This window comes from Tachysurus vachellii, chromosome 1, assembly GCF_030014155.1.
Source record: "Tachysurus vachellii isolate PV-2020 chromosome 1, HZAU_Pvac_v1, whole genome shotgun sequence".
NCBI lineage: Eukaryota > Metazoa > Chordata > Actinopteri > Siluriformes > Bagridae > Tachysurus > Tachysurus vachellii.
Genome location: NC_083460.1, coordinates 35,075,315 through 35,100,433, shown reverse-complemented (window position 1 = coordinate 35,100,433; position 25,119 = coordinate 35,075,315). Strand labels below are relative to the sequence as shown.

Sequence of the window (25,119 nt, the reverse complement as noted above, 5' to 3'; positions counted from 1 at the left end):
CTCTGTACATCTCCCCATCACTAAAATGTGACTGTTACATTTTATTTTGAAGTTGGAACTTACAAAGCACATACCTATTTCTTGTGCATATGTGTCTGTTAAAGCTGCATCATTCTCACTTTCTTCCATTACTGCTCCACTCTTCACTAAACTGTGGTCTAATACATCTGTAGCAATAGCCAATGCCTCTTTATGGCCAACACATAGCCCATTTATGCGTCCATGTTTTAAATTAAATAAATTTTACATTATGCTAAATATGAAAGCCGATAATACATACACTGAATGAGAAATATGTACATTTACAAAGACTGTAAAAGCAATTATAGTCTTATGACATTCATGTGAAAGCAGGTTATGTAAAAAATACAGTTTAATAACAATTTTAAAACAATAAAACAAAATATGACAAAATATGTATATATTATCTAATAATAATTTTAGATAATATTTAATGACAAATTACTCATGAGTAACAGAAATTTGCAGAAATTTTATATGGGTGGCTCAAAAGATGTTCATCATGCAAAAGATGAATACTGTTTCAATGTCATGTCTTCATTGAAGTACATAATTGGTACAACTGGAGCCCACCTACTATAAACAGCTGAATCAAAAGACAAATAAATGGTAAATTGCTGTATGGCAACAACATGCAGTAGATATACAGTATATAGAGTACGTACTTTGGTCGGTGTATTTTGTCTGATTTTGTGTATTGTCCATTGTGTAATGTCTTTTATTGTTCTGTCTTTTGTCTTGCACTGTTTGCACTAGGTTGCACAGATGCACTTAATGTGGCTAGGACTAACTTACTTTCAGTCCTTAGCTCTGTGTTGTTCTATGTAGCTGTCTTTGTTCTATGTAGCACCATGGTCTTTGAGAAACGTTGTCTCATTTCACTATGTACTGCGTCAGCTATATATGGTTGAAATGACAGTAAAAGCTTCTTCACTTGACTTCTAGATAATTCAACTAATACTAAATACTATTATATAACATGTTATTTTATTTCATTCAGATTCATTTGTTTATGAGCAAAAAGGGGTCTTTGAAATATAGTCAAAGAGTACATACAGTATAATCTTTTAGTAAAATAATTGTTGTGTGTTACCCTGTATAATGGGGCTCTCAGCAAACTGAAAGAAAATACACCTGGAATAATATAAGACATTGGGTTGAAGATGACATAATTGGTTATTTGTGATAAATACTATTGTCATATAGTCATCTCCCCTTTTATCTTCTCACCTCATAAACATCAGACCACCATTTGGATCTACAGTTTGAGCTACAGATATCGTCACGTCCAAAGCCGATGATAGACGTCTATAAAATCCTCTCTTCTCTTCTCCCGCATTGTGTGTATTTTTTTTATTTATTTATTTTTACATTTCTTCAGCCTGTTCTGGGGAGCTCTACTGATTCAAGGCTTAATGTATCTATTGACAAGTAGAAATATGTTCTTATTTCTAAGGTTAGAACTGAAACTTTAAGGTTATAATCGTAACTTTAAGGAATAAAATACAATGTTAAGGATATAATTGTAACTGTAAGGTTATAAATGCAACTATAAAGTAGAAAAGAAACTATAGGGTTATAACACTAACTGTAAGGTTATAAAAGAAAGGCTACACCTGCCAGTATACAATATACAGTTTTGTGTGTGTGTATTTATTTATTGTTGTATATATAATTTATATATATAAATTATTACAAAAAACAACGACAAAAAAACAACACGCTTTTTTTTTTTTTACCCTTTTTGCATCCAAGGTAACATTTACTTGGCTCACACTTTTATTATTCAAATTCCATCACGAAGGCTGTTTTATTTAATTCAACAGGTCACTAACCTTATCCCTGTTTGCCACAAATGAAATTCTTGATGAAAATGATCATGTTATATGGAAACCACAGATAATTCTGTCTAGCAGAAACGCCTGACACAGATTTCGGAAATTCACAAAGGAACCAAAATACCGTATGTTATTTCCCCCACTCGTATTCTATTTACTCTCGTGTCCTGGGCTAGGATTGGCTAATAAATCATAGATTATAGGCATTCCACCAATAGTAGAAAAGAACTCTGGAAACTATCCAATTATATCATAGGAGGCGGGATTTTTAGAATACGGGTGTGAAGAAAACGCGTTTGTTCCTTTTAGGAAAAAACATGGAGTCGGAAACAGTAAGTTTATAAATTTATGATAGATTATCAGAAGTAACAGTTTGCCACAATTTACGATTTATTAGGTAAATTGTAACTCCAGTTATCAGGCAGTCAGAATTGTGTTTGTATTAAAAACTGAATGTTTTAAACAAACAGTAAAAATGATTTACAGTTAACTTTTAGGTTTTGTGTCTAACTTAGCTGGCTAGCGGGTCGTTTTTGTTTCTAGCTAACGCTTGTAGCATCAGAGCTAAAGTTATACGTTACACTGCAAGTCGACAAAACTTAAAAACAGCAAACCTTTTTATTGTTACTCGTCCATAAGTCAAAAAAATCTCTCATTGCTGTGCTGTTCTAGTGCTTCTAAATGTAAACATGTTGCAATGTTTTCTTACAACGTAAAACATCAATAAAAATAAACTTAGCAGAAAATATTCTAGATAACAGCAAACAGACTTAAAAGCTGCAGCATGCCAACTACAACAGCATTTCTTATAACATACTACTACTACTAATAATAATCAATAAGTCTACTGTTAGGGCTTTACAAAATACCCAAAGCACAAAACTGGTTTTATAGCCAAAAATAGACATAAAATGTTGATCAAATGATCAAAATGGTCAGACAAATGTTTTCAGTTGAACATACCTTTATTTTGTTCAGTGTTTAATGTTGTACTGATGAATCAATGTCTCATGTGTAATGAAAAAATAACCAATTATTAGCTTCTAAAGAAATGTATTTGCTGTGAATGTGATCGCTTAAGTTTTTGTCTTTCAGTGATATTTTGGAGGAGAAGCAAAACGGATGCAGGATCTTGAGCACTGTTGTGCCATAGCTTTACAGAGGTCATGTCTCCCAAAGTGGCACATCAGCAGGGCAGGGCCGAGGACACAGCGGTGCAGGTGGCAGTGCGAGTACGTCCTCTGCTCCCTAAAGAAATACTGCACAACCATGAGAGCTGCATTACTGCACTGCCTGAGGATAAAAGGGTTACTCTCGGTCATGATCGCCACTTTCACTTTGACTTTGTTTTTGAGGAAAGTGCTGTCCAAGAGGATGTATATGCAGCCTGCGTCCAACCACTTATTGAAGCCTTTTTTCAGGGTTTTAATGCCACAGTCTTTGCTTACGGTCAGACAGGCTCAGGCAAAACCTACACAATTGGAGAGGCTAATATATGTAAGTACTTTTTTCTACATTTCCTCTGTGGTGTATCTTAGTGTCTCATAATGTCAGTATTCGGTAGATTTAGATGATGCATAATCTAACATATCACATGCTGCATGGCCTGTTTTAAGTCTTGCAACATACTGTGACTGTGTTGAACTCTTTGATTCTGACTGATGAAAGTGTTGTTTAATTTTCTATAACACCTAGGCTTGAATAGTAGGCAGAACTCAGGTTTATATTCATTTTGTGGAAGGAGTCTCCAGAGTCAGTGTTTCCAAATATTCAGAGATAAAGCTGTTCTGACATGGCCTTTCTGGGCAACACGATGGGCTCTTGATAGCTTCAAGAAAGGAAAATAAGTCTGGTGAAGAAAAGTCTCTTTATAACTTATGCGTGCCTTTTCCTGTTTTTGTTACTTAATATCTAATATAAATATATATATATCTGCTTCACTAGTTATCACATAGGTGCAAATTTAGGCTTTTACAATTTGCAGCCTGTCCAGTAGCTCCGCTTGAATTTCCTCTTCGAACAATAAAGTATCTAGCTAGCTAGCTTTACATTTACTGTCTGTAGATAGGTCACCAATCTAAAAAGACCACTATTGTATAGAGTAGAATAATTCTTAGGGTGGTGAATTATTCTTAGCACAGTCCAGTCTGTCCACTTTGTCACACCTTCCATGTACATTCTAGGAGTCCAAAAACCCAGTTCTTAACTGTTGTTGGGAGGATAATTCGGTTGATTATTCTCAGCACAGGATTGAAACTGGTTGAGAATCTTTGGTTAATAGTGGTCCTGTAGGAGTCCCTTTTACTGATGGATTAGATCCAGGTGGACTGATGCACTATATATTAAGATCAGTTACAGTACTACCTATGACTGTACGTATATTTTTGGTGCACTTGATCAAATGGCAAGCCTGTATACTTACAAATATAAAATGTAATTTTACCATTTCATATTTCCTGAAAGAATTCATGACACACTGATATGTTACTGTTTTAGTTGGATATTAAAAAGTGTTTCTCATGACTATAGAGTTTTTGTGTTCTATCAAGGCCAGCGATTTTCTGTGTTTGAAGATGCTTACTTCTTGTTAAAATCTTCTTATGAGTTCACACACATTTGGGATGCCAACAACACTTCCCCCGGCGCAGCTGTCACTGCTCGAAAGCACAGCCCCTCTTGCCATCTGAGATCTTGATTTTTGGCATTTGGCTGTGAAGAGCGATTACGAACCCACTGCTGTTTTTTTGGCTGCAGCTTCCTTCGGTGATGACGAGCAAGGAATCATTCCCAGAGCAGTAGCTGAGATCTTCAAGCTCCTGGATGAGAATGACCTCAGCGACTTCTCTGTCAGAGTGTCCTACCTTGAGGTTTACAAGGAAATCTTCAGAGACCTTTTGGAGGTGGAGACAGCTAGCAAGGACATTCATATCCGGGAAGATGACAAGGGCAGTATAGGTGAGAAGCTTAAGTTAGCTCAGGGTTTGCTGTGGACTTTGTGAAATGCTAAGCGAAATGTCATGTTCTTCAATGCCATGTTGCACAGCTATTCAAATATCAGTTTATCTGCAGTTAATTCTTGTATTTAAGTATCTACTTAATAAATATAAAACCAGGCAGACATTCTAGTTGATAAATAAACAATATTGACATTACAAGTTTAAACCTTTATTGTTCCATTTCTTAGCAACTGTATTTTAGTTTGTATAAAATGTTAAATTTTGAAATTGGTAGTAACAGATGTCAGTCACTCAGAAGCAGTGGATAAACATCCTTAATGCTGAAATTCTAATAGATTTGCCTAGATACTTATGTTTAGTTCAAGAGGAGAGTTCAAAAGCTCTTGGAATAAATGAAGCTTAAATAGACAGTTTACGGATGCATTTGTGGGCTTGTTTGTGAATACAGTGTGCCCACGGTTGTCGCTGAGAACTCTGCAGGCAGTTCCTATTTCTTGATGTATGTCCAATAAATGGATCTCAAATTAGCCTGCCTCTTTAGATAGGAAAAGGCAGCACTGAATACATTTTACTCATGATTTCATGTGATTTAAAAGCCTTTTATTTGTCTTATTGTATATTAGAGGAAGTCACTTATGCCTATTATGTCCTCCATAAAATATAAATGCTCAGTCATGAAAAATATTATGCTAGACATATAATTAGCAGTGTATTAGTAGCACCCTGTTTTTCCAGTTTACCATGTCATACAGTTGAAGGTGGGTTAATCTGAAATAATTTTAGTCATGCTGTGGCCCCATTAATAACATTTTCAACGCATGTCACAGGTCTGAGTGACAAAATGTGTTTGTAGAAGAGTAAGTGCTTGTTTATTGCTGTGTATGAGTGGCTATATAATTAATACTTAGGCCCACATGACATTATTCTTATTTCATTGAAATATATTTGTAGGAGAATACTAAATACTATTAGAATAATTTATTGCTCTGGTTGAAAGAATCTTGTGCAGATCAATGCAATTCTGCAACAAAGAGCAAAAAAACGATTATATGTAACCCATATTACATTTACACATTTAAAGTAATTACAACAACTTGTGTGAATTTATTAGTGGCCAGTGGTGGTATTCTGTGACTCTCCCATGTAGATGCAGGCAATTTTATTCCCTCTAGATTTCTAATCACAAGTCTGCATTGAAGTTACAAGAGTTTTTTTTCTGCTGTTTTCCACAGTTCTTTGTGGAGTAAAAGAATGTGAAGTGGAGGGGATTGATGAGGTCTTGAGTCTTTTAGAATCTGGAAACACGGCCCGCCACACAGGAGCCACTCAGATGAACCCTCACTCCAGCCGCTCTCACACTATCTTCACCATGTTGATGGAGCAGAGGCGTGGTGGCTCTCGGGCTGCTAGCAAGAATTCACAGATTCTGTCCTCTAAATTTCACTTTGTGGATCTGGCTGGATCCGAGCGAATTCTTAAGACTGGCAATACTGGCGAGCGACTCAAGGAGAGTATTCAGATCAACAGTGGACTTCTTGCTCTGGGAAATGTGATTGGGGCACTAGGGGACCCAAAAAGGAAAGGCAGTCATATTCCTTACAGGGACTCCAAAATCACAAGGTATGAAGCTTAGCTTAAATCTTAGTTTAAATTTCAGTACACCCCAGAGAATAATTACTTTTACAGCCTTTTTTATATTGACAATTACTTTTTGGATTTGTAACATAAAGTAATTCTAAAATAAAAAGTGATTGTGAAAGAATGACATTAGGGATCACTGGTGGTGGAATATATTATATGGCCAAAGGTTTGTGGACACCTGTCCATCAAACTTGTGTTTTTTCTCCAACATTTGAATTAAGAGGCCCAGACCTGTTACAGCATTATTATGCCCCTGTACACATAATGATGTCCGTAAAGAAATGGTTTGCCAAGATTTGAGCGGAAGAACTCAAGGGGCCTGCACAGAGACCTGAACTCAACTCCACTGAACACCTGTGGGATGAACTGGAGCTGACTGCAGCCTAACATCAGTGCCTGACCCCAATGAAGCTCTCGTGGCTGAATGGACAATCATCACAGCCGTTCTCCGAGATTTAGTGAAAAGCCTTCCTTAGAAGACTTGAGGTTAATATAATTATTAAGGGGAACTAAATCTAGAATTGGATCAGAAAGCAAATATGGGTGTGATGATCAGGTGTTCACAAACCTTTGGCCTTATTTTGTATATGCTGCTTAACAAAGTTTCAATATTTATGATGTAAAAATGGTTAGTGTAGATAGTATTGATTGATCTGTAGCATGTACATGAATACATTTTATAATTAAGGGAGAAATAAAAATAATTATGGATGCAAATGTATATATTAACATCCAGTGATCTACTTGTTAACTGACTATCATTCAAGTAATATATTGAATATAAGTGTTACAACAGTATTGAAGATACTTGCAGTACTGTAATAAAATTGTACTGTGATATTTTGATATTGTTATTATATTGTCATATTGGACCAGTTAGCATGATTTATTTGCTACTTAGTAACACATTCTATTGTTAGTTTTTTTGGTGTTCCTTAAAAGAATGATGAAATACAGAATTGTATATTTTTCCCTTTTCCTCAGAATCTTAAAAGACTCTCTTGGAGGCAATGCCAAAACACTTATGATTGCATGCATCAGTCCCTCATCCTCTGACTTTGACGAAAGTCTTAACACCCTCAATTATGCTAAACGAGCTCGCAACATTCAAAACAGAGCCATGGTGAACTGTCATGGGGAGCCAGATCGAGTGGAAAGCCTGGAATTCCAGATCAAAGCTTTAAAGCGAGCACTAGAGAACCGGCAGCGCTCTGAGACCCGTATCCTTGCTCGCTCAGAGCCCGAACGCCGGATGCGTTCACTGGAACCAGATGTAAGCAAGTTGCAGGCGGAGAGCACCCACTATAGGACATGCACAGACTCAGCCTACAGGCTGCTGATGGAGCTGCAGGGGGAGGGAACCCTAAACCCGAGCCAGCTGTTGCGTGTGAAGGAGTGGCTTTGTGCGGTGGAGGAGGAGCGCAGCGGGTTGAGCACAGCCTCAGGGCTGGACAGTGGCATTGAAAGCAGTTCCACTGAGGACTCCGCTGCATTGAAAAAGGGACGGGAGATTCTAAAATGTCAGGTGGGCAGTCTGTCAGTACACTTTTATTCGTATATTGATCATAAATACACCCAGAGGCCTAAATTCAGTACTGTACCTGCTCTAGTAATTTGGGGAATAAGTTTAATTTAGGTGTCATTCATTTTATGTCTGACACTAAGCAAAGTGTGGAGCAATGCTAATCTTCTTGGTTGTTTTAAGGGGTTTTCACATGGAAAGTGACAATCACCATGTATTCAGTTCCTGTGATAGACAACAGACAGGCAAAGCGACACAGACGGAGTGGCAGGCGGTGTGGCTTGCATGTTAGACCCTGAGAAATCATTGCGCATGTGGTGCCTGTCAGAATCTCAAGTTCAAGTCATGGTGCACAAATCATACCACCGTTGGCCAACAATTTCAGTTTGTCTAGCAAACCTAAGATGTTAATCTTTTTCAGATTATAATGAATCACCATGAAGGATGTACAGTAAAATGATATCTAGAATGCATGAGTGATATAATTTCTGTATAAATCAAGTAGCGAGTCATTTATCTCTCTAAAAATCTTCATCCAAATAGACATGTTTATATTTTGCTAACTATGGTTATCAGTTAATATATGCAAGCAATTTTTCTTTTCCATCTTTGGGACGTACTATGAGGCAAACAGAGATGTGACCAGTTTGTTGCCTTGAGCTTCCATTTCAATTAACTCTTATTCCATACCTTATGTTGTAATTTGTTTAAATGTTTTGTTGCCCAGGAGCCAGATATGAAAGGAGAGTGGAACAGAGAAAAGGAGAACTATATTTCCCAGCTGCAAGCACAGACCCAGCGATTAGAGCAGGAAAACACAGACTTCCTTGCTGCATTGGAAGATGCAATGGAACAATACAAACAGCAGGTTAGAGAATTCATGTAAATTTGTCACCTTCATCAGAGGTGAAATATATTTTTATGTTTTTATGTCAATAGAGCTCAAATTTGTGCCTTGTATTTTGCCTCCCAGAGTGATAAGCTTCAGGAGCAGCAAGACCTCATAGAGGAGCTGCACTGTCTTCTGGCTCATCCAGGGATGGGAGTGTTGCAGCTGACACAGAGACCCCACACTGCACCTATTAACTCATCACAGCAAGCAAATCTTGGCCCAAGCCATTTAACACCTTTTTGCAATGGAGAGGCCGGAGGAACCCCTGCACAACAAGTAAATACTTTTTCCCTTCTTTGTAAGTTAAAAACAGGAAAGACAGCAAAAACGTCTTACTTGGCACAGATGGTGCACTTATATACTGTACCTTAGTGTTTGTCTGTGGCTCTAGTGTATGTGTGGCTCCATATTGCTGTTTATAATATGCAATTGTCATCTATTTGGGTCTCTAATATATTGTGCATTTGTGCAAAAAAGTTAAAGTTTTCAGTATCTCACAATATGAACACCATGCAAACACAGAGGAGTATGTTAGATAACAAGTGAGGACAATATTGCATATGAATTACATTTCACTATGCTGCCTACATATTACATTTACTCTTCATACTAATTTGCTGCCTCCTTTTTTCCTCCTGAGTTCAAACTGACAGCGATTTTATTTATTTTTTTTGTATTGTTGTTTATACTGTAACACAATGTTAAAGGTGAAGAATCTATGTTATATTCCCACATCATTGTATAGCATCTTGTCGGAATATGCTCCTGCACCCACTTAGTTTTGAATGCAATATCAATTATGCAAAGATGCACCATGATAATCTTATCTAAATGTCTGCCTTATCTAAGTGTCTTTTGCAATGAAATTAATGTTCTCTTTTTTTCTGTTCTTTCAGACGGGTTTGAGTGTTTCTATAGACAGTCATTACTTTTCTGAACAGGCCCAGTGGGACAAGGAGTGTGAGTCTTGTGGAGACGATGGAGAAGGCGATAATTCTCCCAACAGAGGAGTCAAAGACAAACACAAGTATGGATAGTAAGATTTATCTTGCGACTTTTTGCAGATAAGCAGGGTCACTCAGAAGGAGGAGTAATGTTTACCCTCTGTGAAATATAGCACATTAGAGCTTGCTCCTAATCAGGGTGGCATTGTAACATTGTGTCTAATATAAGTGCACAGCAACAGAACGTATGCAAGTCCTTCTTTTTCGAGGTACGGCCAACTGAATTGAGTGGAGTTTAACTTTTTGGAAAGTAACTAGTAATGAGGGATAGTGATAACACGATTATGGCCATGTTCCACTACCAGGGGCAAACACAGAAACCATAACAACTGGCAGAATATCAAGATAGGACTGCCCACATAAAAGCGTTCAGTGACTTGAGTGAAGTGAGGCGAATGATCACTGCTAGTGTGAACGCAGGGGGAAAAAAGGAGGAGGCAGCAAATTAGCATGAAGAGTGCCCTGAACCGAAATATAATATGTAGGCAGTGTAGTGAAATGTTGTTCTAGAGTTGTTATTTAGAGTTGGTGGGTGTGAAAAACACTTGCACACACTCCACTCCAATCTAACGATCGCTTGAACGATTACAAGATATATTATTTGCTTTGCCAAATAGTGCAGTTGCTGATCTAAATATAACTTTGGTTCTTTGTAAGTAGTTCCATTCTGTATTCATGCCTTTTTCTACAGATGTATGAATATTACCTGGTCAAAGAGGTTTGTACCATTTCAAGGATCACCCAGAAGAACTAGGGGAACTCTGTCTCAGGTCTTGGGGCTTTGCCACCCTCCAGGATTTCACTACAGCAGACGTACTTGTGAGTTCAGAAATGAAATAGTTTACAGTACCATCAAATAAGTTAATTCGCTCAAGCTCTTACTGAAAATATAAGACAAGAAATGAATACATTTTATACTTAACGAAATTATTTTTACCTTTGTCGCATTTATTTCCACTCTTAGAAATTCTTACGAACAATCTCTAACTGTACTGTTTTTTAAAGCAGTCATCCATTATGAGGGGATACAGAAGCCACATTTCTAGAATACACAATTAAATTGAGCCAAAAACATGCTGACCTTCATAAATCAGACCTCTATTGGGTCTAAAAATCAGACCACAGAATGCAGATTCTCTAGCATTTCTAATTACAGATATGTCCAGTTGAAAAGGCTACTCTATAATCTCAGATTTCATTACCTTAATGAACAAAAAAATGACATTTTCATCTTTATTAACTGCTTTATCTTGGTTACCCATTCATACACACAGTTCATACAGTTATTTTTTTTGCCTACACTTTGACGTGTCAGCTAATTACAGCAGTAATGACAGTGACTGAGTATAAAAAAAAAACCCTTGGAAGTAATTATTACTGTGCAAAATAAGTAAATATCCTGCATTGCTGTAAATAAACTGTATTTATAGCATTGTGATGTGTAAATTATTTTGCATCCTATGATGAAACCGTGTCTGAATGGTCCATTTTTTCCATAAAACATGCTCCATGTATGTCCTTGTATCACTGTTATGCTTCCCTAAACATTTCTTTAAAATTTCCACAAAATTGCAAAATGGTACAGTACAATTTTATGGTGAAGTATGAAGTTTCAATACAGTATAGTCAGTGAACAGATAGTCTAAATATGTTGTCTTTTTTTTTTTCTATAGCAAACAGCAGTATAGGGGAGAGCTCAGTGCCAGAAAGTCTAAGAGGCTGCAGGTGGGAGATGGGCTCAGAGAACGGGTTGCTCCTGGCCCAGCAGAAGATCAGAGAGCTCTCTGTAACCATTCGGATGAAGGAGGATCTCATCAAGGAGCTGGTCAAGACAGGTAATTTTGATCATCCAGATATAAGGGTGGGTGATATTTAAATTCTAGACAACAAAGCTGAATCATAATCCCCTGGAATGAAGTAAAAGATGTATAGTTTTAGAAGGAATAAAATAGTACATTTCTGTGGCATAAGCATTAATTGTGTGTTTACAGGGAAAGATGCCCAAGCCATGAACAGGCAGTACAGCAGAAAGGTAGCCGAGCTGGAGCAGGAGGCTGAGCAGGCACGAGCTGAGCTCACCGAGGCTCACAAACAGCTGCAGGAGCTGGAGGTGCAAGGCAGCCGTGATGCCGCTGACCGCTCGAAAGCACAGGAGTGCAGGAGAAAGATTGCAGCTGCACAAAGCAAAGTGCAGGTCAGCCTGTTACATGCATATTTGTGTTGTAAAACTAGCATGTTGTGTGTAAGTGAATGTTAAACAGGAATTCTTGCTTAAATGGTTTTTAATCACATTTGTCATGTTAATTACATGTATTACGTCTAATTTATACCTGCTTTAAATGGGCTTCTGACACCTACAGTAAACATTATGTGGTCATTAAAATACTATAACCCAGTGCTGTTGAAACCTTGATAGTGATTGTTCAGAAATTGTGAGGGAACTGGATGTTCCACATCATTACATGTTACTATAAACAGATAAAAACTACAATGTTTTATTGTTTAATAATTACTTACTTTTATTCAGTGGAAAACGGCTGTAGAATAAGAAGAATGAAATGCTTTGGGCAAGGTGTTGGAGGAAAATCAGTCAGCTTGTGTTTTCCTCTAACAGCCGAACATCAGAATATCTTTCCTTGCTTTCCAAATTGATTTGGTGGAGCAGTCTTTCCATTTCAGGTTCTTTCCATTTTCTAACACAAAGTGAAGCTTGTGAGTGAAGATTCTGATTATATTCTTGTCGTTGTTAAACAACACATTTTATAGTGTTTGTCACTAGCTTTTTTCTAGCGTGTGTGTTGTTACTACAGAAATTATTATGCATTTGAACAAGTGCATTAATATAAGCATGTCATTTTAGTCGTGTTTAAAGTACTGTCAGATCTGTGATGTCATAGAAATAAATAATAATAATAATAATAATAATAATAATAATACATTTATTTTGTATAGCGCCTTTAAAAGTAGCTTCTCAAAGCGCTTGACATAAAAGATTAAATTAAAAGATACACATAACAGTACAGACACTAAAACTAACCATACAAAAAATAAAAAGCCAATAAATAACAAACAAAGAAATCACATAAAAGCTACCCTAAAAAAGTAAGTTTTAAGGTGGGATTTAAAAACACCTAGGGATTCAGCATTCCTAATCTCTGAGGGCAGGAAATTCCACAATTTGGGAGCCAAAGAAAAAAAGCCCGATCACCCATAGATTTTAGCCGTGTTGTTTGTACAGTCAAAAGACCAGCTTCAGAAGAGCCTAGAGCATGTGTAGGCATGTAGGGGGTTAACAGCTCACACAAATAAATGAACGAAATTAATTAAGATCAAGACACATTTTTCTATTAAATGAATAATGTTAAAAGCCACATGGCTTAATGGCTTAAAATTTCAGCAGATCCATTGCAGAACAATCCGTTTTTTTTTTTTGTAGAAACAAAACTTTCCTCCGTTTCTTGGTTTAGTGACTTTTTTTAAATAGATTAATTTATATAATAAAAGGCAACTACATTTTAATTTAGACTTTTTTTTTTAAATAGACTTCAAAAAAATTATGTTGAATGTTAAAATGTTTAAATTAAATGTTTCTGTTAGGCTGTGCAAGCCTTTTTTTTTTGTTGTGCAAGCCTTTTTTTGTGTGAGGCTACAGAACAAATAGCAGTAACATTAATTCATCTTATTTGAAATTTTCCTGCAAGTTACTAGAAGTTTACAAAAGATGTTTCCATAGTGTTGCTTTCAGCACATGCTGGATTTATTCAATGAAATCATACTGTAATTTTATCCCTGACTCTTAATTTGTGGGCTTTGTCACCCATGTAATCTATTTACCAACATAACAGCATGTAATGCTGAACAAAAGATCACATGGTTTTTATCTTGGTAATTAGATTTGAAGGGAGCAGAGGCTCTATGCTTTTTACTAGAGGGTTGAAGAGTTGATTTCCCAGTAGAGCTTTAAGACACTGGTACAAAGCATGTTGGCCTGCAGCTATAACCATTCTTTTACCATTGTTCTTTTCCTGAGGCACTTGAAATAGGAGTGTACCTTCAGGAACACTAATATCACATGGAAAAATAAATCCTGTTAGTTTGTTATTAATTAGTTTGTTAATAATTTGTTTATATGCATACATCATATGTAATTTATTGATTGCATCATTTATTGTGATCTGGCGTGGAAGTGTCCTGTCTTGGGGGATCATGGAACTAAAAAGTTCTGAAATTTTCTTATTTATTCAGCTTAATTTAACACCCTTGATGAGGTCTTCATGGGGTGAATCTGGTGGGCTGGGATGTTATTTTGACATACCGGCTATAGTACAGATTTTACAGTATTAAGACACACAATGTATGTAGATACATTATGTTGTACACTTTGTTTTCATTGTTATTAACTCTATTCCTTAATTTCTTTTTTACTTGATTTATTCCACCTTAATAGGTCGCTCAGGATGAGTGTCTGTGAAATGGCAGAAATCTAACATTTTTTTGTCTACATGAATATGTCTATCAATCCTCAATCCCTGAAAGCTAATACTTACTGATCGATTACAAGTAAATAATTTGTTGTTGTATTGCATCATATTACACTGGACCCAATATAAACCATGATAACTATAAACCATTGGCAGATTTAAAGGTCTGTCATAGAATATATCATATTGTTCTGACTGGAAAACACAATGATAGCGGATGGAGACAAAAGTTTTTTTTTCTTTTTGTTTTTTTTTTCTGTAAAGTTTTTGCAGAAGTCTTAACATCTACCCATAGCATTTTTTAAAACTTATGCAGTAGGCAGACAAATTAAATGTGAATTTTTAAATGGCAGCTCTCTGAAAGGAAGTGGTACAACAGCCAAAAAGAATTCTCTTGGGCTAGTTTAAAAAACAAGCCATTATTTATTAAGAAGCAAGCACACCAGATTTTTTGCTTAGTTATTTATTTACTGTTGCTTGGAGTATATCTAGGGGGTCGGGATTAATTAGCTAACCAACATCCTCTCCAACATCCCACCCTTTTAGAAGACCATTTCTATAGCAACAGGCAGGTTCAACAATTAAAACCGCAATGTGGAATGTGCTGTACATTGGAATAAAGTATTCTCTTTCATTACATGCATGATTTTTGGATAATAGCATGTCCTGTTGTGTGTTTAATACAATTTTTTATTATGACAGACTGACCAGACATGCACTTGTGTTCATTTTATAACAATTATATAAAGTAAGCTTATAATCACAGCTGGAGTCTTACCAATCCAAACATGACTACAGATTGCAGTAAAATATCATTTATGCTGTTAGCATATGCTGTACCATCCCCTGGCATACGCTGGGGTTTTTGTGGTAAGATCCTGTTTTTCCTCTCTTCCTGCCAGGATTTTCCTCTTAGCAATGTTGGCCCCTCTGGTTTTTGTCTGTAACGGTGACAGAACGTCTGTGCCTTAGATACTGTGACATTGTTTAATGTGTTCTCTTAAATGGCTGTCAAGTGTGATTTAATGTTTTGTAGCCAAAGAGTATCTGCATGGTAATATTTCCAAAAACATTCCCATCAAGAGCACAACTTTAAATTTTTCATCAAAAATCCAAGCTCTGAGTGTTATGTCTTTTGTATTTCATGGTTGCAGGTGCTGAAGCAGAGGCAGCGGGACACTGCAAAGTTGGCCTCTCTTTCAGTGCAGAGTGAGCGCCGTGTACAGGAGCTGGAGAGGAGTGTGCAGAATCTGCGGCAACAGCAGGACCAGTTACAGCGGCGCCTCCGGGAGGAGAGTCAACAGAAGAGAAGGCTGGAGAGTGAGATGCAAAGAGGCAAACATCGTGTAAAGGTGAACACATTAGCCATGGTATTTTCAGCCTTACCATTGCCAACTGTGTTTATGTCCACTCAACAGCTAGTTCTGAGCCTTTTTGTGAAGTGAAAGAAGTAGTGTGATGAAAGAATGTGCCACCTGTCTTTTATTCAGGAGCTGGAAATAAAGAACGAGCAGCAGCAGAAGATTCTGCGGATAAAGACGGAAGAAATTGCTGCCTTCCAAAGGCAAAGGAGGAGCGGCAGTAACGGCTCAGTTGTCTCACTAGAGGAACAGCAGGTACAGACCTGGGGAAGCCTAACCACAGTGTTGTGCCTTCATCTTTCGTGTTTGTTAATGTGGTTTTGTTATTATAGGCAAACTTGGTGACTGTCTCAGGGCTTGTTTCAGCATGTTCAAAGTTTACCCTCTAGGATTTTACTTACTCTTGGACTGGTATTTGAACTTGTGTTTTGATAAGTGTTATTTATGTCTGCAGTAAACTTGCTTCGTCATGTCTTAAAGTTCAGCTGTCCACTAAGAGTAACAGCATTTTTTATAAAAATGTAGCAGAGTTCAGACGCATTATTTTTGACTGGTGTTGATATTCTGAGCAGAAGATAGAAGAACAGAAGCGATGGCTAGATGAGGAGATGGAGAAGGTTCTGGATCAGAGGAGGGGTCTGGAAGACCTGGAGGGGGAGTTGACCAAACGAGAGGAGATCCTGGCCAAGAAGGAGGCGTTACTCTTAGAGCGTAGCGGCCTAGAGACCAAACGACTCCGGTCCAGCCAAGTACGTCAGACACTTTTTCATCCAATGTGTCTATCATTTAATACAAAACATTTCTTGCAATCTCTACAATCTCCCTGACAAAATTTCTAACCCAGTTAAGACACTATAGCTACATAATCTTAAATATATACAATACAAAACCTGAACACTGTTTATTCACAAATTACCAGTATCAAGAACACTCTTACTGCTAAAGCATATAATAATGCATATGGTACTGTCTGAAAGTCCAACATGCTCATTTCACCTGGCAGGCTTTGAGTAAGGACCTGGCAACACTGTCGAATCGTATTGAATCACTGGAAAGAGAGCTGAGTGAGCGGAACGGACAGCTACGAAGTAGCAGTGCGCAGGACTCACAACATATCCGCCAGGAGATCTCAAACCTGCGTCAGGAGAAAGAGCAGCTCCTCAAACAGAGAGTAGAGTTGGATGACAAGCTTCGCCAGGGTAACCTGCTGTCTCCTGAGGTGGGGCATAAACACTGCTTTAGTAGCTATGCTAATTGAACATATTTAGTGACCTCATTACACATTGCATCCTTCTCTCTCAATTCCACAATTACTTAAACTGACATCATATGGAAAGAAGAGAAGCGTATGTGTAAGAGGGTTGGTATTGTTTGTATTTGACCAATCATTGTATATAGAACAGTAAGCCTGTTTTCAGGACTGCTAAAAGGACCTCAAATAAGTCCCTGAAAAGGCTTTGTGGTTTCTGAAGATGTTCCTGTAGGTTTACCACTTGTAAATATTTACTGATTTCTAATTGACCTGTAGGAGGAGCGCACCCTCTTCCAGCTAGATGAGGCTATAGAGGCGTTGGACGCTGCCATTGAATACAAGAACGAGGCCATCACACAGAGACAGAGGCAGTTGAGGGAATCAGGAAGCATGCTCACTCAGTGGGAGATGAACCTAATGGCCAAACTCACCTACCTGTCTGCCTCTGAGACACGTGCTTTGCTCTGCAAATACTTTGATAAGGTCTGCAGGTTCTTTTTATCAATGTCTACTATTATCTACTTTCAAAGGGATTGAATTATTAGTGTGTTTATTTTTAGCTTTCATGAAATTTTCATGTGTGTTATTAATATGAGTGTTACACTTTACCTTTTTGTTTGTTTTTTTTTCTTTCTCCCATGTTCTCTGTGAATTATTGTAAAGGTGGTGTCACTGCGAGAAGAAGAGCGGAGGTTACAGGTGGCCTTGGCTGAGCTGGAGATGCGTGTGGAGGAGCAGCAGCACCTGGTTGGATGGTTGGAAGCAGCTCTAGAGCGCCAGCAACTGGACACCGATCGCCGGCTAACACAGCAACAAAAAGAGCATGAAAGAAACGTACAGCTCCTGTTGCACCAGTGCCGAGGTGACTGTCAGGCTCATCAGAAGACTAAGTGCTTACTCAGAGACTTATATGTTTATTTATTCCTTTTTTTATTAAAACTAAGTTTCTTTCTTGATTTTATTTCTTGAAGGTTATTTAAGTAGTGAAAATCTGGGTTTTATGAGCAGTACTTATTTTATATTTCTTTTGAATTTATGTTGTAGGTTATGTATCTCAGAGCACAAAATATCATCTTCTTTCTTTATTTTATTTTTTTTTTAATTTACAGGAGATACTGTTATATTATATGTTGCATGAATTTCCTCCGGGTATAATTGTCTTTCTGTCAGTCTGTCTGTCTATAAGGGCAATGATGGAAACATGAAAACAGCTGAAGTTGATCTTGAAGTTTGGCTAATTATCATTAAGGCAGAACCTATTACACTTATTTGATATCTTGCTGTCCAATTAGTTTGCTTTGAAAAATGAACCAATTGTTCATGCTTTCTTTACTCATCCTTTGAGCTGCGTATTGTGTGCTATAAAACCAACATAATTGGAAAGTTCTAAACATAATTGAGAAATAATCACTTTTATTTTCTATTGGGCTTTGAATGTACAGTAGCACAGAGATCATCTTTAAAGATTATAGGTACAACAGTATTAAACAAAAAGAAATGTCTGAAAATGGTACAAGATTCTGGTCCAGGGTTAGAGGCAGTGGCCTGGCTTTTAAGAACGCAGTTGTTCCTGTGAATATGTAAGAGCTGCAAAGAAAGCAGGGAAATGACATGCATACATTAGGCAAAACAAAATACCTGGTAGGTCAGCTTAAAGCATATTCAATATCACTTGTCTCCTTTATTATTATTATTATTATTATTATTATATTTCTTTATTTATTTATTTTACATCTGACAATATGCTTTAATGAAAAGGTTTGATGCCTTGAGTTTCTTAAAACATTGTACATATTTTTTGCTCTGTTTCATGAATCAGCTGCCAGGTCATTATTTGGAATGTATATACTTACATACAAGTGAAACAAGTCTAACACGGCTGTTTACACAGATCAAATGGACGAAGGTCTGGCTGGTAGGCAGCGGCAGTACGAGGGATTGATCCACAACCTAAGCAAAGAACTGAACTTGTGCAAAGCAGCCAATCAGGAACTCAACAACAAAATAAGAGACATGTGTGGACTGGGAGATCAGAACAAAAGTGAGCCTTTAGTGAAATGTCATGATGACTGCAATGTACTAGTTCATTGTGCCATTATCAGCAACATCTAGTTATCTTTAGTATTAAATTATAATTATGTACACATTTATAAACGTATTATAGTTATACATTTCTAAAATATTAGTTGTCATCATCATAAACAGGTAAAATGTCTGATTTTCATTGCAGGTGGAGTAGACAGGGTGCAGTGCAAGGCAGGTGGAGACAGTACCAGGTACACTCCTGAACCTGAGAGTTCCAGAGTTCACAAGTCAAGAGAGGAAATGCGGGAGTTGGTAAATGCCCCGCTGCCCCCCACATGGAGGCGTTCTTCCCTCCCCACTGAAGACCAGCATGTAATGGAGGAGTTAAGGCAGAGCGTAGCTTGTGAGCTGCCAACCAACAGGATTGTCCAGCCTAATATAAATGTGAACACTGCATATTGGAGTGGCACAGGCTCATTGTCCCTCACCAAATCTCGGAGAGAGAGCCGGAGGTCGAGTCTGAACCAGGGACTCCTTTGTTCAAACTCTACAATCATTGACGTTCGGAAAAATCCATTATAGCTGACTGTTTATTTTTAGTTCTATTGTGCATTTATTTTTTCATTAAACGGCATCTCTGTCTTGTGTACAAATTCAGTGGTAAATTTATACTATGGACTGTTTTTAAACCATTGAATTATATCACATTGTTGTGTACAGTACAAAAGCACTTTATGTAATAGCAGATTCTGTGCTTGGTGGCTATTGTACAGAAATATTACATGATTGGTAGCCTAAAAAAACCGTATGCCATTTTTATACATTTAAAAACTTTATAGATAATAATTGCGTTGATTAACTGTGTGCCTAAATAATCTTTTTTTTTTTAAATAAATTTACAGAAAAATATCGAGCCAGCCAGGAGTCGAACCTAGAATCTTCTGATCCGTAGTCAGACGCGTTATCCATTGCGCCACTGGCCCATTAGTGGGAGCCGCTGACACGACTTCTTTTGACAAGGACTCTGACGTGATATCAACGCATTAATACTGTTTGGGCTTATTCTAGCCTGTCATTTTGCCTTAAGCTTTTGCATAGCTCCGTCTCGATTGATTCTGAGCTGCTAACAAAGCTGCAGTAATCTGGTTTGTACACAATTAAAGTTTACGTCTTTGTTTTAAATACAATTCAAATGTCCGTTTCAAATCGTGTGTAAAATCGCTGCATTTGATTAAAAAGAATCACGAGCCAGCCAGGAGTCGAACCTAGAATCTTCTGATCCGTAGTCAGACGCGTTATCCATTGCGCCACTGGCCCGATGACGTAAAATGCTTCGAACAGTTCTTTATGAATCGGCAAACATGATCTAAATAAAGCAATCTCCGAGCGACTCAGGAGTCGAATCTAGAAGCTTCTGCCCCCTAGACCCGTTATCCATTGCGCCAAAGGCCACATGACAGTGGGGGTTCTATGAGTCGACTCCAGGGACTCGGATTCAGATTGTACACACATTTAAACTTAGCTTAAAACATACACATGGGTTGGACAACGAACCCGAAACGCTGGACAATATAGTGTTGTAGGATCACCAATCTTCACTAATTTCACATTCCATAAGTAAGAGCAAAGTGTTGATTTCACTCAGCATAGCAAGATCTACAAGACATATCAGAGTTCAGTAGTGGACAAATTGTTGTTGTGAGTCTATTAGCATACTATCACAAAGGACGAACCATTTTTACCAGGAGTAATTGTCGACTCAAGATGAACCTGTCTGAAAGGGCAGTCTTTGTTTTAATCCAGATTGTATTCAATAAACATTCCAGAATTCAATTCACTGCACATCAACTCTCCCATTTCCACAAACAATCCTGTTTCAATATTCATGGTCGGCCTCCTATAGCCAAATCTTTGGTCATTCATACCTATGCCAAATGTCAGTTACAGTGGTACCAACAGCAGAAATCTTGAAATGTGGACAACATCAAACCTACATCATTCTCTGATGAGTCCATTTTCACTGTCTTTCCCACATCTGGGAGAGTTATGGTGTGGAGAAGCCCCAAATAATCTATGTGCCCAGAGTGATGAACAGCCATGGATCAGTGATGGTTTTGGCTGCAGTATCATAGTATTAACTAAGCCTACTACTTGTTTTTAGTGGGTGTTTCCGCTTGCTGTACGCATCAGATTCAAAACACTGATGTTTGCATACAAAGCCAAAATGGACCAGCTCCCTCTTCCTCAAAGCCCTCATCACTCCTCGCACCCTCAGATCTACCAGATCTAACACACCGTTTTTGTATATTGTCTTTTGTCTTTCATTGTTTTTTTTTATTTTTGGCACTGTTTGCACCAGGTTGCACAGTTGCACTTTATGTCCTTAGCTCTGTCTTTGTTTTATGTAGCACCATGATCCTGGAGAAATGCTGTCTCATTTCACTGTGTACTGTAAAAGCTATATATGTTTGAAATGACAATAAAAGCTTATTGACTTGACATGACTTCCTCGACTGGCCCCACCATCTTTCAGGGTTAGAGGTAAGTCTACTACAAGACTCTTTTCTGTTCTAGCACCAAGGTGGTGGAATGAACTTCCCCTAGGGGTCCGGACAACTGAGTCACTGGCTATTTTCAAACAACGGTTGAAGACCTACTTAGGTATTCATGAAACACTTCAACTAGCACTTCCTTCCCTGTTGGTTGTATGCGTGTATTTAATAAGTAAATAAATAAATCTTTGAACAGTGATTTAGGCTCATGGTATCTTAAGTCTGTAAACTAGTGAACCAGAGTTAATGTATTAAATGATAAAGACTTGAAAGCACTTTTGTACGTCGCTCCGGATAAGGGCGTCTGTCAAATGCTGTAAATGTAACTGTGTCACTGCCAAAGACTACTAAAAGGTTCTGGAGGACTATGTGCACCCAGTGATTCAACCATTTTATCCTAAAGGTGTTGCTGTGTATTGCATATGCCGATGATAATGCACCAATACACAAGAAGTCTGGTGGCAGAGCTGTTTGATAAACATGAACGTGAAGGTCATGTTCAGTGGCCTACACACTGATCTGAATATTATTGAGCCAATTTGGAGAAGGAAACATTTTCCTCCATCAGCATCACATAATGACCTACAATGTTCTTCAAGACGACTCAAAATCCCTATGGCCACAATGCAGTACTTAATGCTATTTTACTTAAAACTTAAAAAAATGCTATTTTACTTTAGTTAAGTGTATACTGTTGTCACTGCATATACATCTTTACGGTACCGGGTGTGGCCTCGTGGCCTAATGGATAAGGCGTCTGACTTCGGATCAGAAGATTGCAGGTTCGAGTCCTGCCGGGGTCGTGGTTTTGACCACAGTACACATAGAATAATGTAAACAGTGATCTTATACACATATATATACTGTATATATGATCATATAATCATTGAGCAAGCGTTGCCTCACACACACCCACTTCCTGCTCCATAAAGGCTGTAATCTATTTACATATGCAAATCAACAATAAAACATGACCATCGTTTGATAAAAAGTCCCTTAGATACATCGGTGAGTACTTGGAACTTGGACTTTGCAACAAAGTCAAATATAATAATAATAATAATAATAATAATAATAATAATAATCATGTCTCCTCTGGTCCATGTTGAACCATATCTCACACATCTTTTTCTGCAATGGCGTTACAGCTGAAAGACTTCCAAACACACCTCTTACATTTTTAAAAATGTATCTCAAGAAATAAAAATTCCCACTTCCCACTAGACGAGTAAATCAGTGCAAGTAATATTACATTTTAAATACATTTAATGAAATGTTTACATGTTACAATAACGTAACATGGCTAAAAGGGTATTTGATTAAAAAGAATCACGAGCCAGCCAGGAGTCGAACCTGGAATCTTCTGATCCGTAGTCAGACGCGTTATCCATTGCGCCACTGGCCCGGTGACGTAACGGGCTTCGGGAGTCAAGTCGAGTTTGTTTCATATAATCCAGAACTATATAGGTTTAACGCTTTTTTTTTCTTGTTTCATGGATAAAATAACAATGTAAGATTGGGGTTAGCCCAAATAGACGGTATGGTTATTTTATGAACATGTTCATTAGCTAACTTTAGTTCGTTGTTGTGGTCTTGTTTTAAAATACGTAATATCATATTATATACGTATATGTCATATTATATCTCAATACATAGCTCACAGTCAGCAATCCAATCCGTTTTAGACAATTTCCGATTAAAACTTTCTAATCCGACCCAAAAGTGATGTAGAATCCGGACCGAAAGTGAACTAACTATATGATTCAGGGAAAGAACAAATCTGTCATTCCACTAGGGGGCAGAATAGAGCAACAAACTTAATCTCAATTCCCATGTAATGATGCCTTTTTCCAAAAGTTTGCTTTGAATTTTAATCTGTACATCATTTTGGTAGGTGATATATACCACATATGTAATCTGTTCATGCATTCAAAATTGACCTTTAGAGAGATTGCAGATAAAATTCCACATTTAAGATAAATTTGTCGTGTTTATTTGACACTGATTATGTAATGAAGCTAACCTTTGCTCTACGTTATAAATGCACCTCCCTAATTAAGAAAGTCAAACTCATCTGCAAAGGTTTATGGTTAAATCTACAGAGACTTATGTTTTCATGGACTCCAAGAGAACAAACAAAGCATTACAATGATAACAGATCATTTTTTTCTCAAAATGAAGTCAAAGTTGCTCTGTGTATCGAATGTCTCCATGGTAACCATCTGATTTCCAAATAGTAAGAGTGTAATCGTTATTGCAGTTACACAATCTGTCCGCAAGGTGTCACCATTCACTTACTTACAAAATAGCCAATCGCCGGGCTTTTAAATCCGAATCCAGAATTTGTTCAAATGTTTTTTTAAAAACATTGCTATATAGTCACAAAACAATTAACTGCAATAGGCTTCCTGCAAAAAAGAGCAACACGAGGCTTTTATGCTTTTTATATTAACGTTAAAAAATTAATGAAATAATAATAAAAAAAAATCACAAATCTAATTTCCATGGTGTTTATCAAGGGAGATTTTTATTTATTTTTGAACAACAAGAACAATAATAAATGTATGTACATTTCATGGTGCATTTTTTGGATCTAACCCAGAAGAAATCAAAACTAAAAAAATTTCAGTGATTTCGTTTGACTTGTTACATTTTGCGCGGTATCTCGTCAGTCTGCGGTCATTAAGAAGGTGTGATCAACTGTGTGTGTCTGTGCTTATATGACTGAGAGAAGACGGAAAATAGTGAAGAGCGGGACACAACCTAACCCTTTTTCCTTCTTCTCTAGTTTATCTAAAAGTGGTTAGATTCAAAGCATTTTTCCCCACATTTATTTATTATTTATGCATATATTTATTTTATTATTATTATGATGGTTATGATGGTTATTATTATTATTATTATTATTATTATTATTATTATTATTATTATTATTATTTGTATAGGTCTTGTTTTATAAATAAATTATACTTCTTTCATAATTTACCTGGAAAAAAGTTAAGTAAAAGTTTCGAATGTTGTAATGTGAGGGGTACATTGTAGCTTGAAAATATGAAAATCTGATTTAATTAAAATCAGAAAAAAGATATGTTAGTAAAAACATCCATTAACTTATAAATGAGTGACAAAAAATAAATAAGTATAAATAAGAATATTTGTATATTATATTATATTAAATAATCTTCTGCAATCTGATATATCTGTGTAATGTAACATGACAGCTATTGATTTCTCTTAGTCACGGATCTTATTGACTTGTCCTTTGACCTGTACACACCCCTGTCTGTTTATCTTTGGTTAAAACATAGTGAAGTTACATGGTATAGCATAGTTACTTTTAATAGCGGAGAAGATTCTAACACAGTGTTACACAGATAAGACATAACACACCGTTGCAACATGCCCCATATGCTCAATTCAGATTCAGGCTACTCAATTCTACAGTCTATATAACATATTAAGTCTATGTATGATTACAGCTAAAAGGTCGCAAATTTAAATATTAAAATTCCCTTGTTTTAAATTTAACACTAAACACAGAGCTGAAAATTAACTTTGGTTTGAAATATTACT

The 25,119-nt window shown here is 37.0% G+C and overlaps 1 protein-coding gene and 4 non-coding genes across 5 annotated transcripts; 2 read left to right on the top strand and 3 right to left on the bottom strand.

The window, feature by feature from the left end:
- Positions 1 to 2,095: 2,095 nt before the first annotated feature.
- kif7 (kinesin family member 7) lies at positions 2,096 to 19,911 on the top strand. Its single transcript, XM_060884576.1, has 19 exons — positions 2,096 to 2,191; positions 2,955 to 3,356; positions 4,614 to 4,814; positions 6,049 to 6,436; positions 7,442 to 7,982; positions 8,707 to 8,847; positions 8,953 to 9,147; positions 9,768 to 9,898; positions 10,567 to 10,694; positions 11,549 to 11,710; positions 11,867 to 12,069; positions 15,511 to 15,708; positions 15,847 to 15,972; positions 16,290 to 16,466; positions 16,721 to 16,936; positions 17,246 to 17,452; positions 17,633 to 17,831; positions 18,861 to 19,010; positions 19,200 to 19,911. Exons 2-19 carry the CDS (start codon positions 3,026 to 3,028, stop codon positions 19,574 to 19,576), a joined length of 4,071 nt encoding a protein of 1,356 aa, XP_060740559.1. The 5' UTR covers positions 2,096 to 2,191; positions 2,955 to 3,025; the 3' UTR covers positions 19,577 to 19,911.
- Positions 19,905 to 19,977, bottom strand: trnar-acg (transfer RNA arginine (anticodon ACG)). The gene has a single exon. It is a non-coding gene; the product is annotated as a tRNA-Arg (tRNA).
- Positions 19,978 to 20,238: 261 nt separating this feature from the next.
- trnar-acg (transfer RNA arginine (anticodon ACG)) lies at positions 20,239 to 20,311 on the bottom strand. Its single transcript has one exon. It is a non-coding gene; the product is annotated as a tRNA-Arg (tRNA).
- A 1,965-nt stretch (positions 20,312 to 22,276) lies between these two features.
- Positions 22,277 to 22,349, top strand: trnar-ucg (transfer RNA arginine (anticodon UCG)). Its single transcript has one exon. It is a non-coding gene; the product is annotated as a tRNA-Arg (tRNA).
- A 529-nt stretch (positions 22,350 to 22,878) lies between these two features.
- On the bottom strand, positions 22,879 to 22,951 carry trnar-acg (transfer RNA arginine (anticodon ACG)). The gene has a single exon. It is a non-coding gene; the product is annotated as a tRNA-Arg (tRNA).
- Positions 22,952 to 25,119: the final 2,168 nt, after the last annotated feature.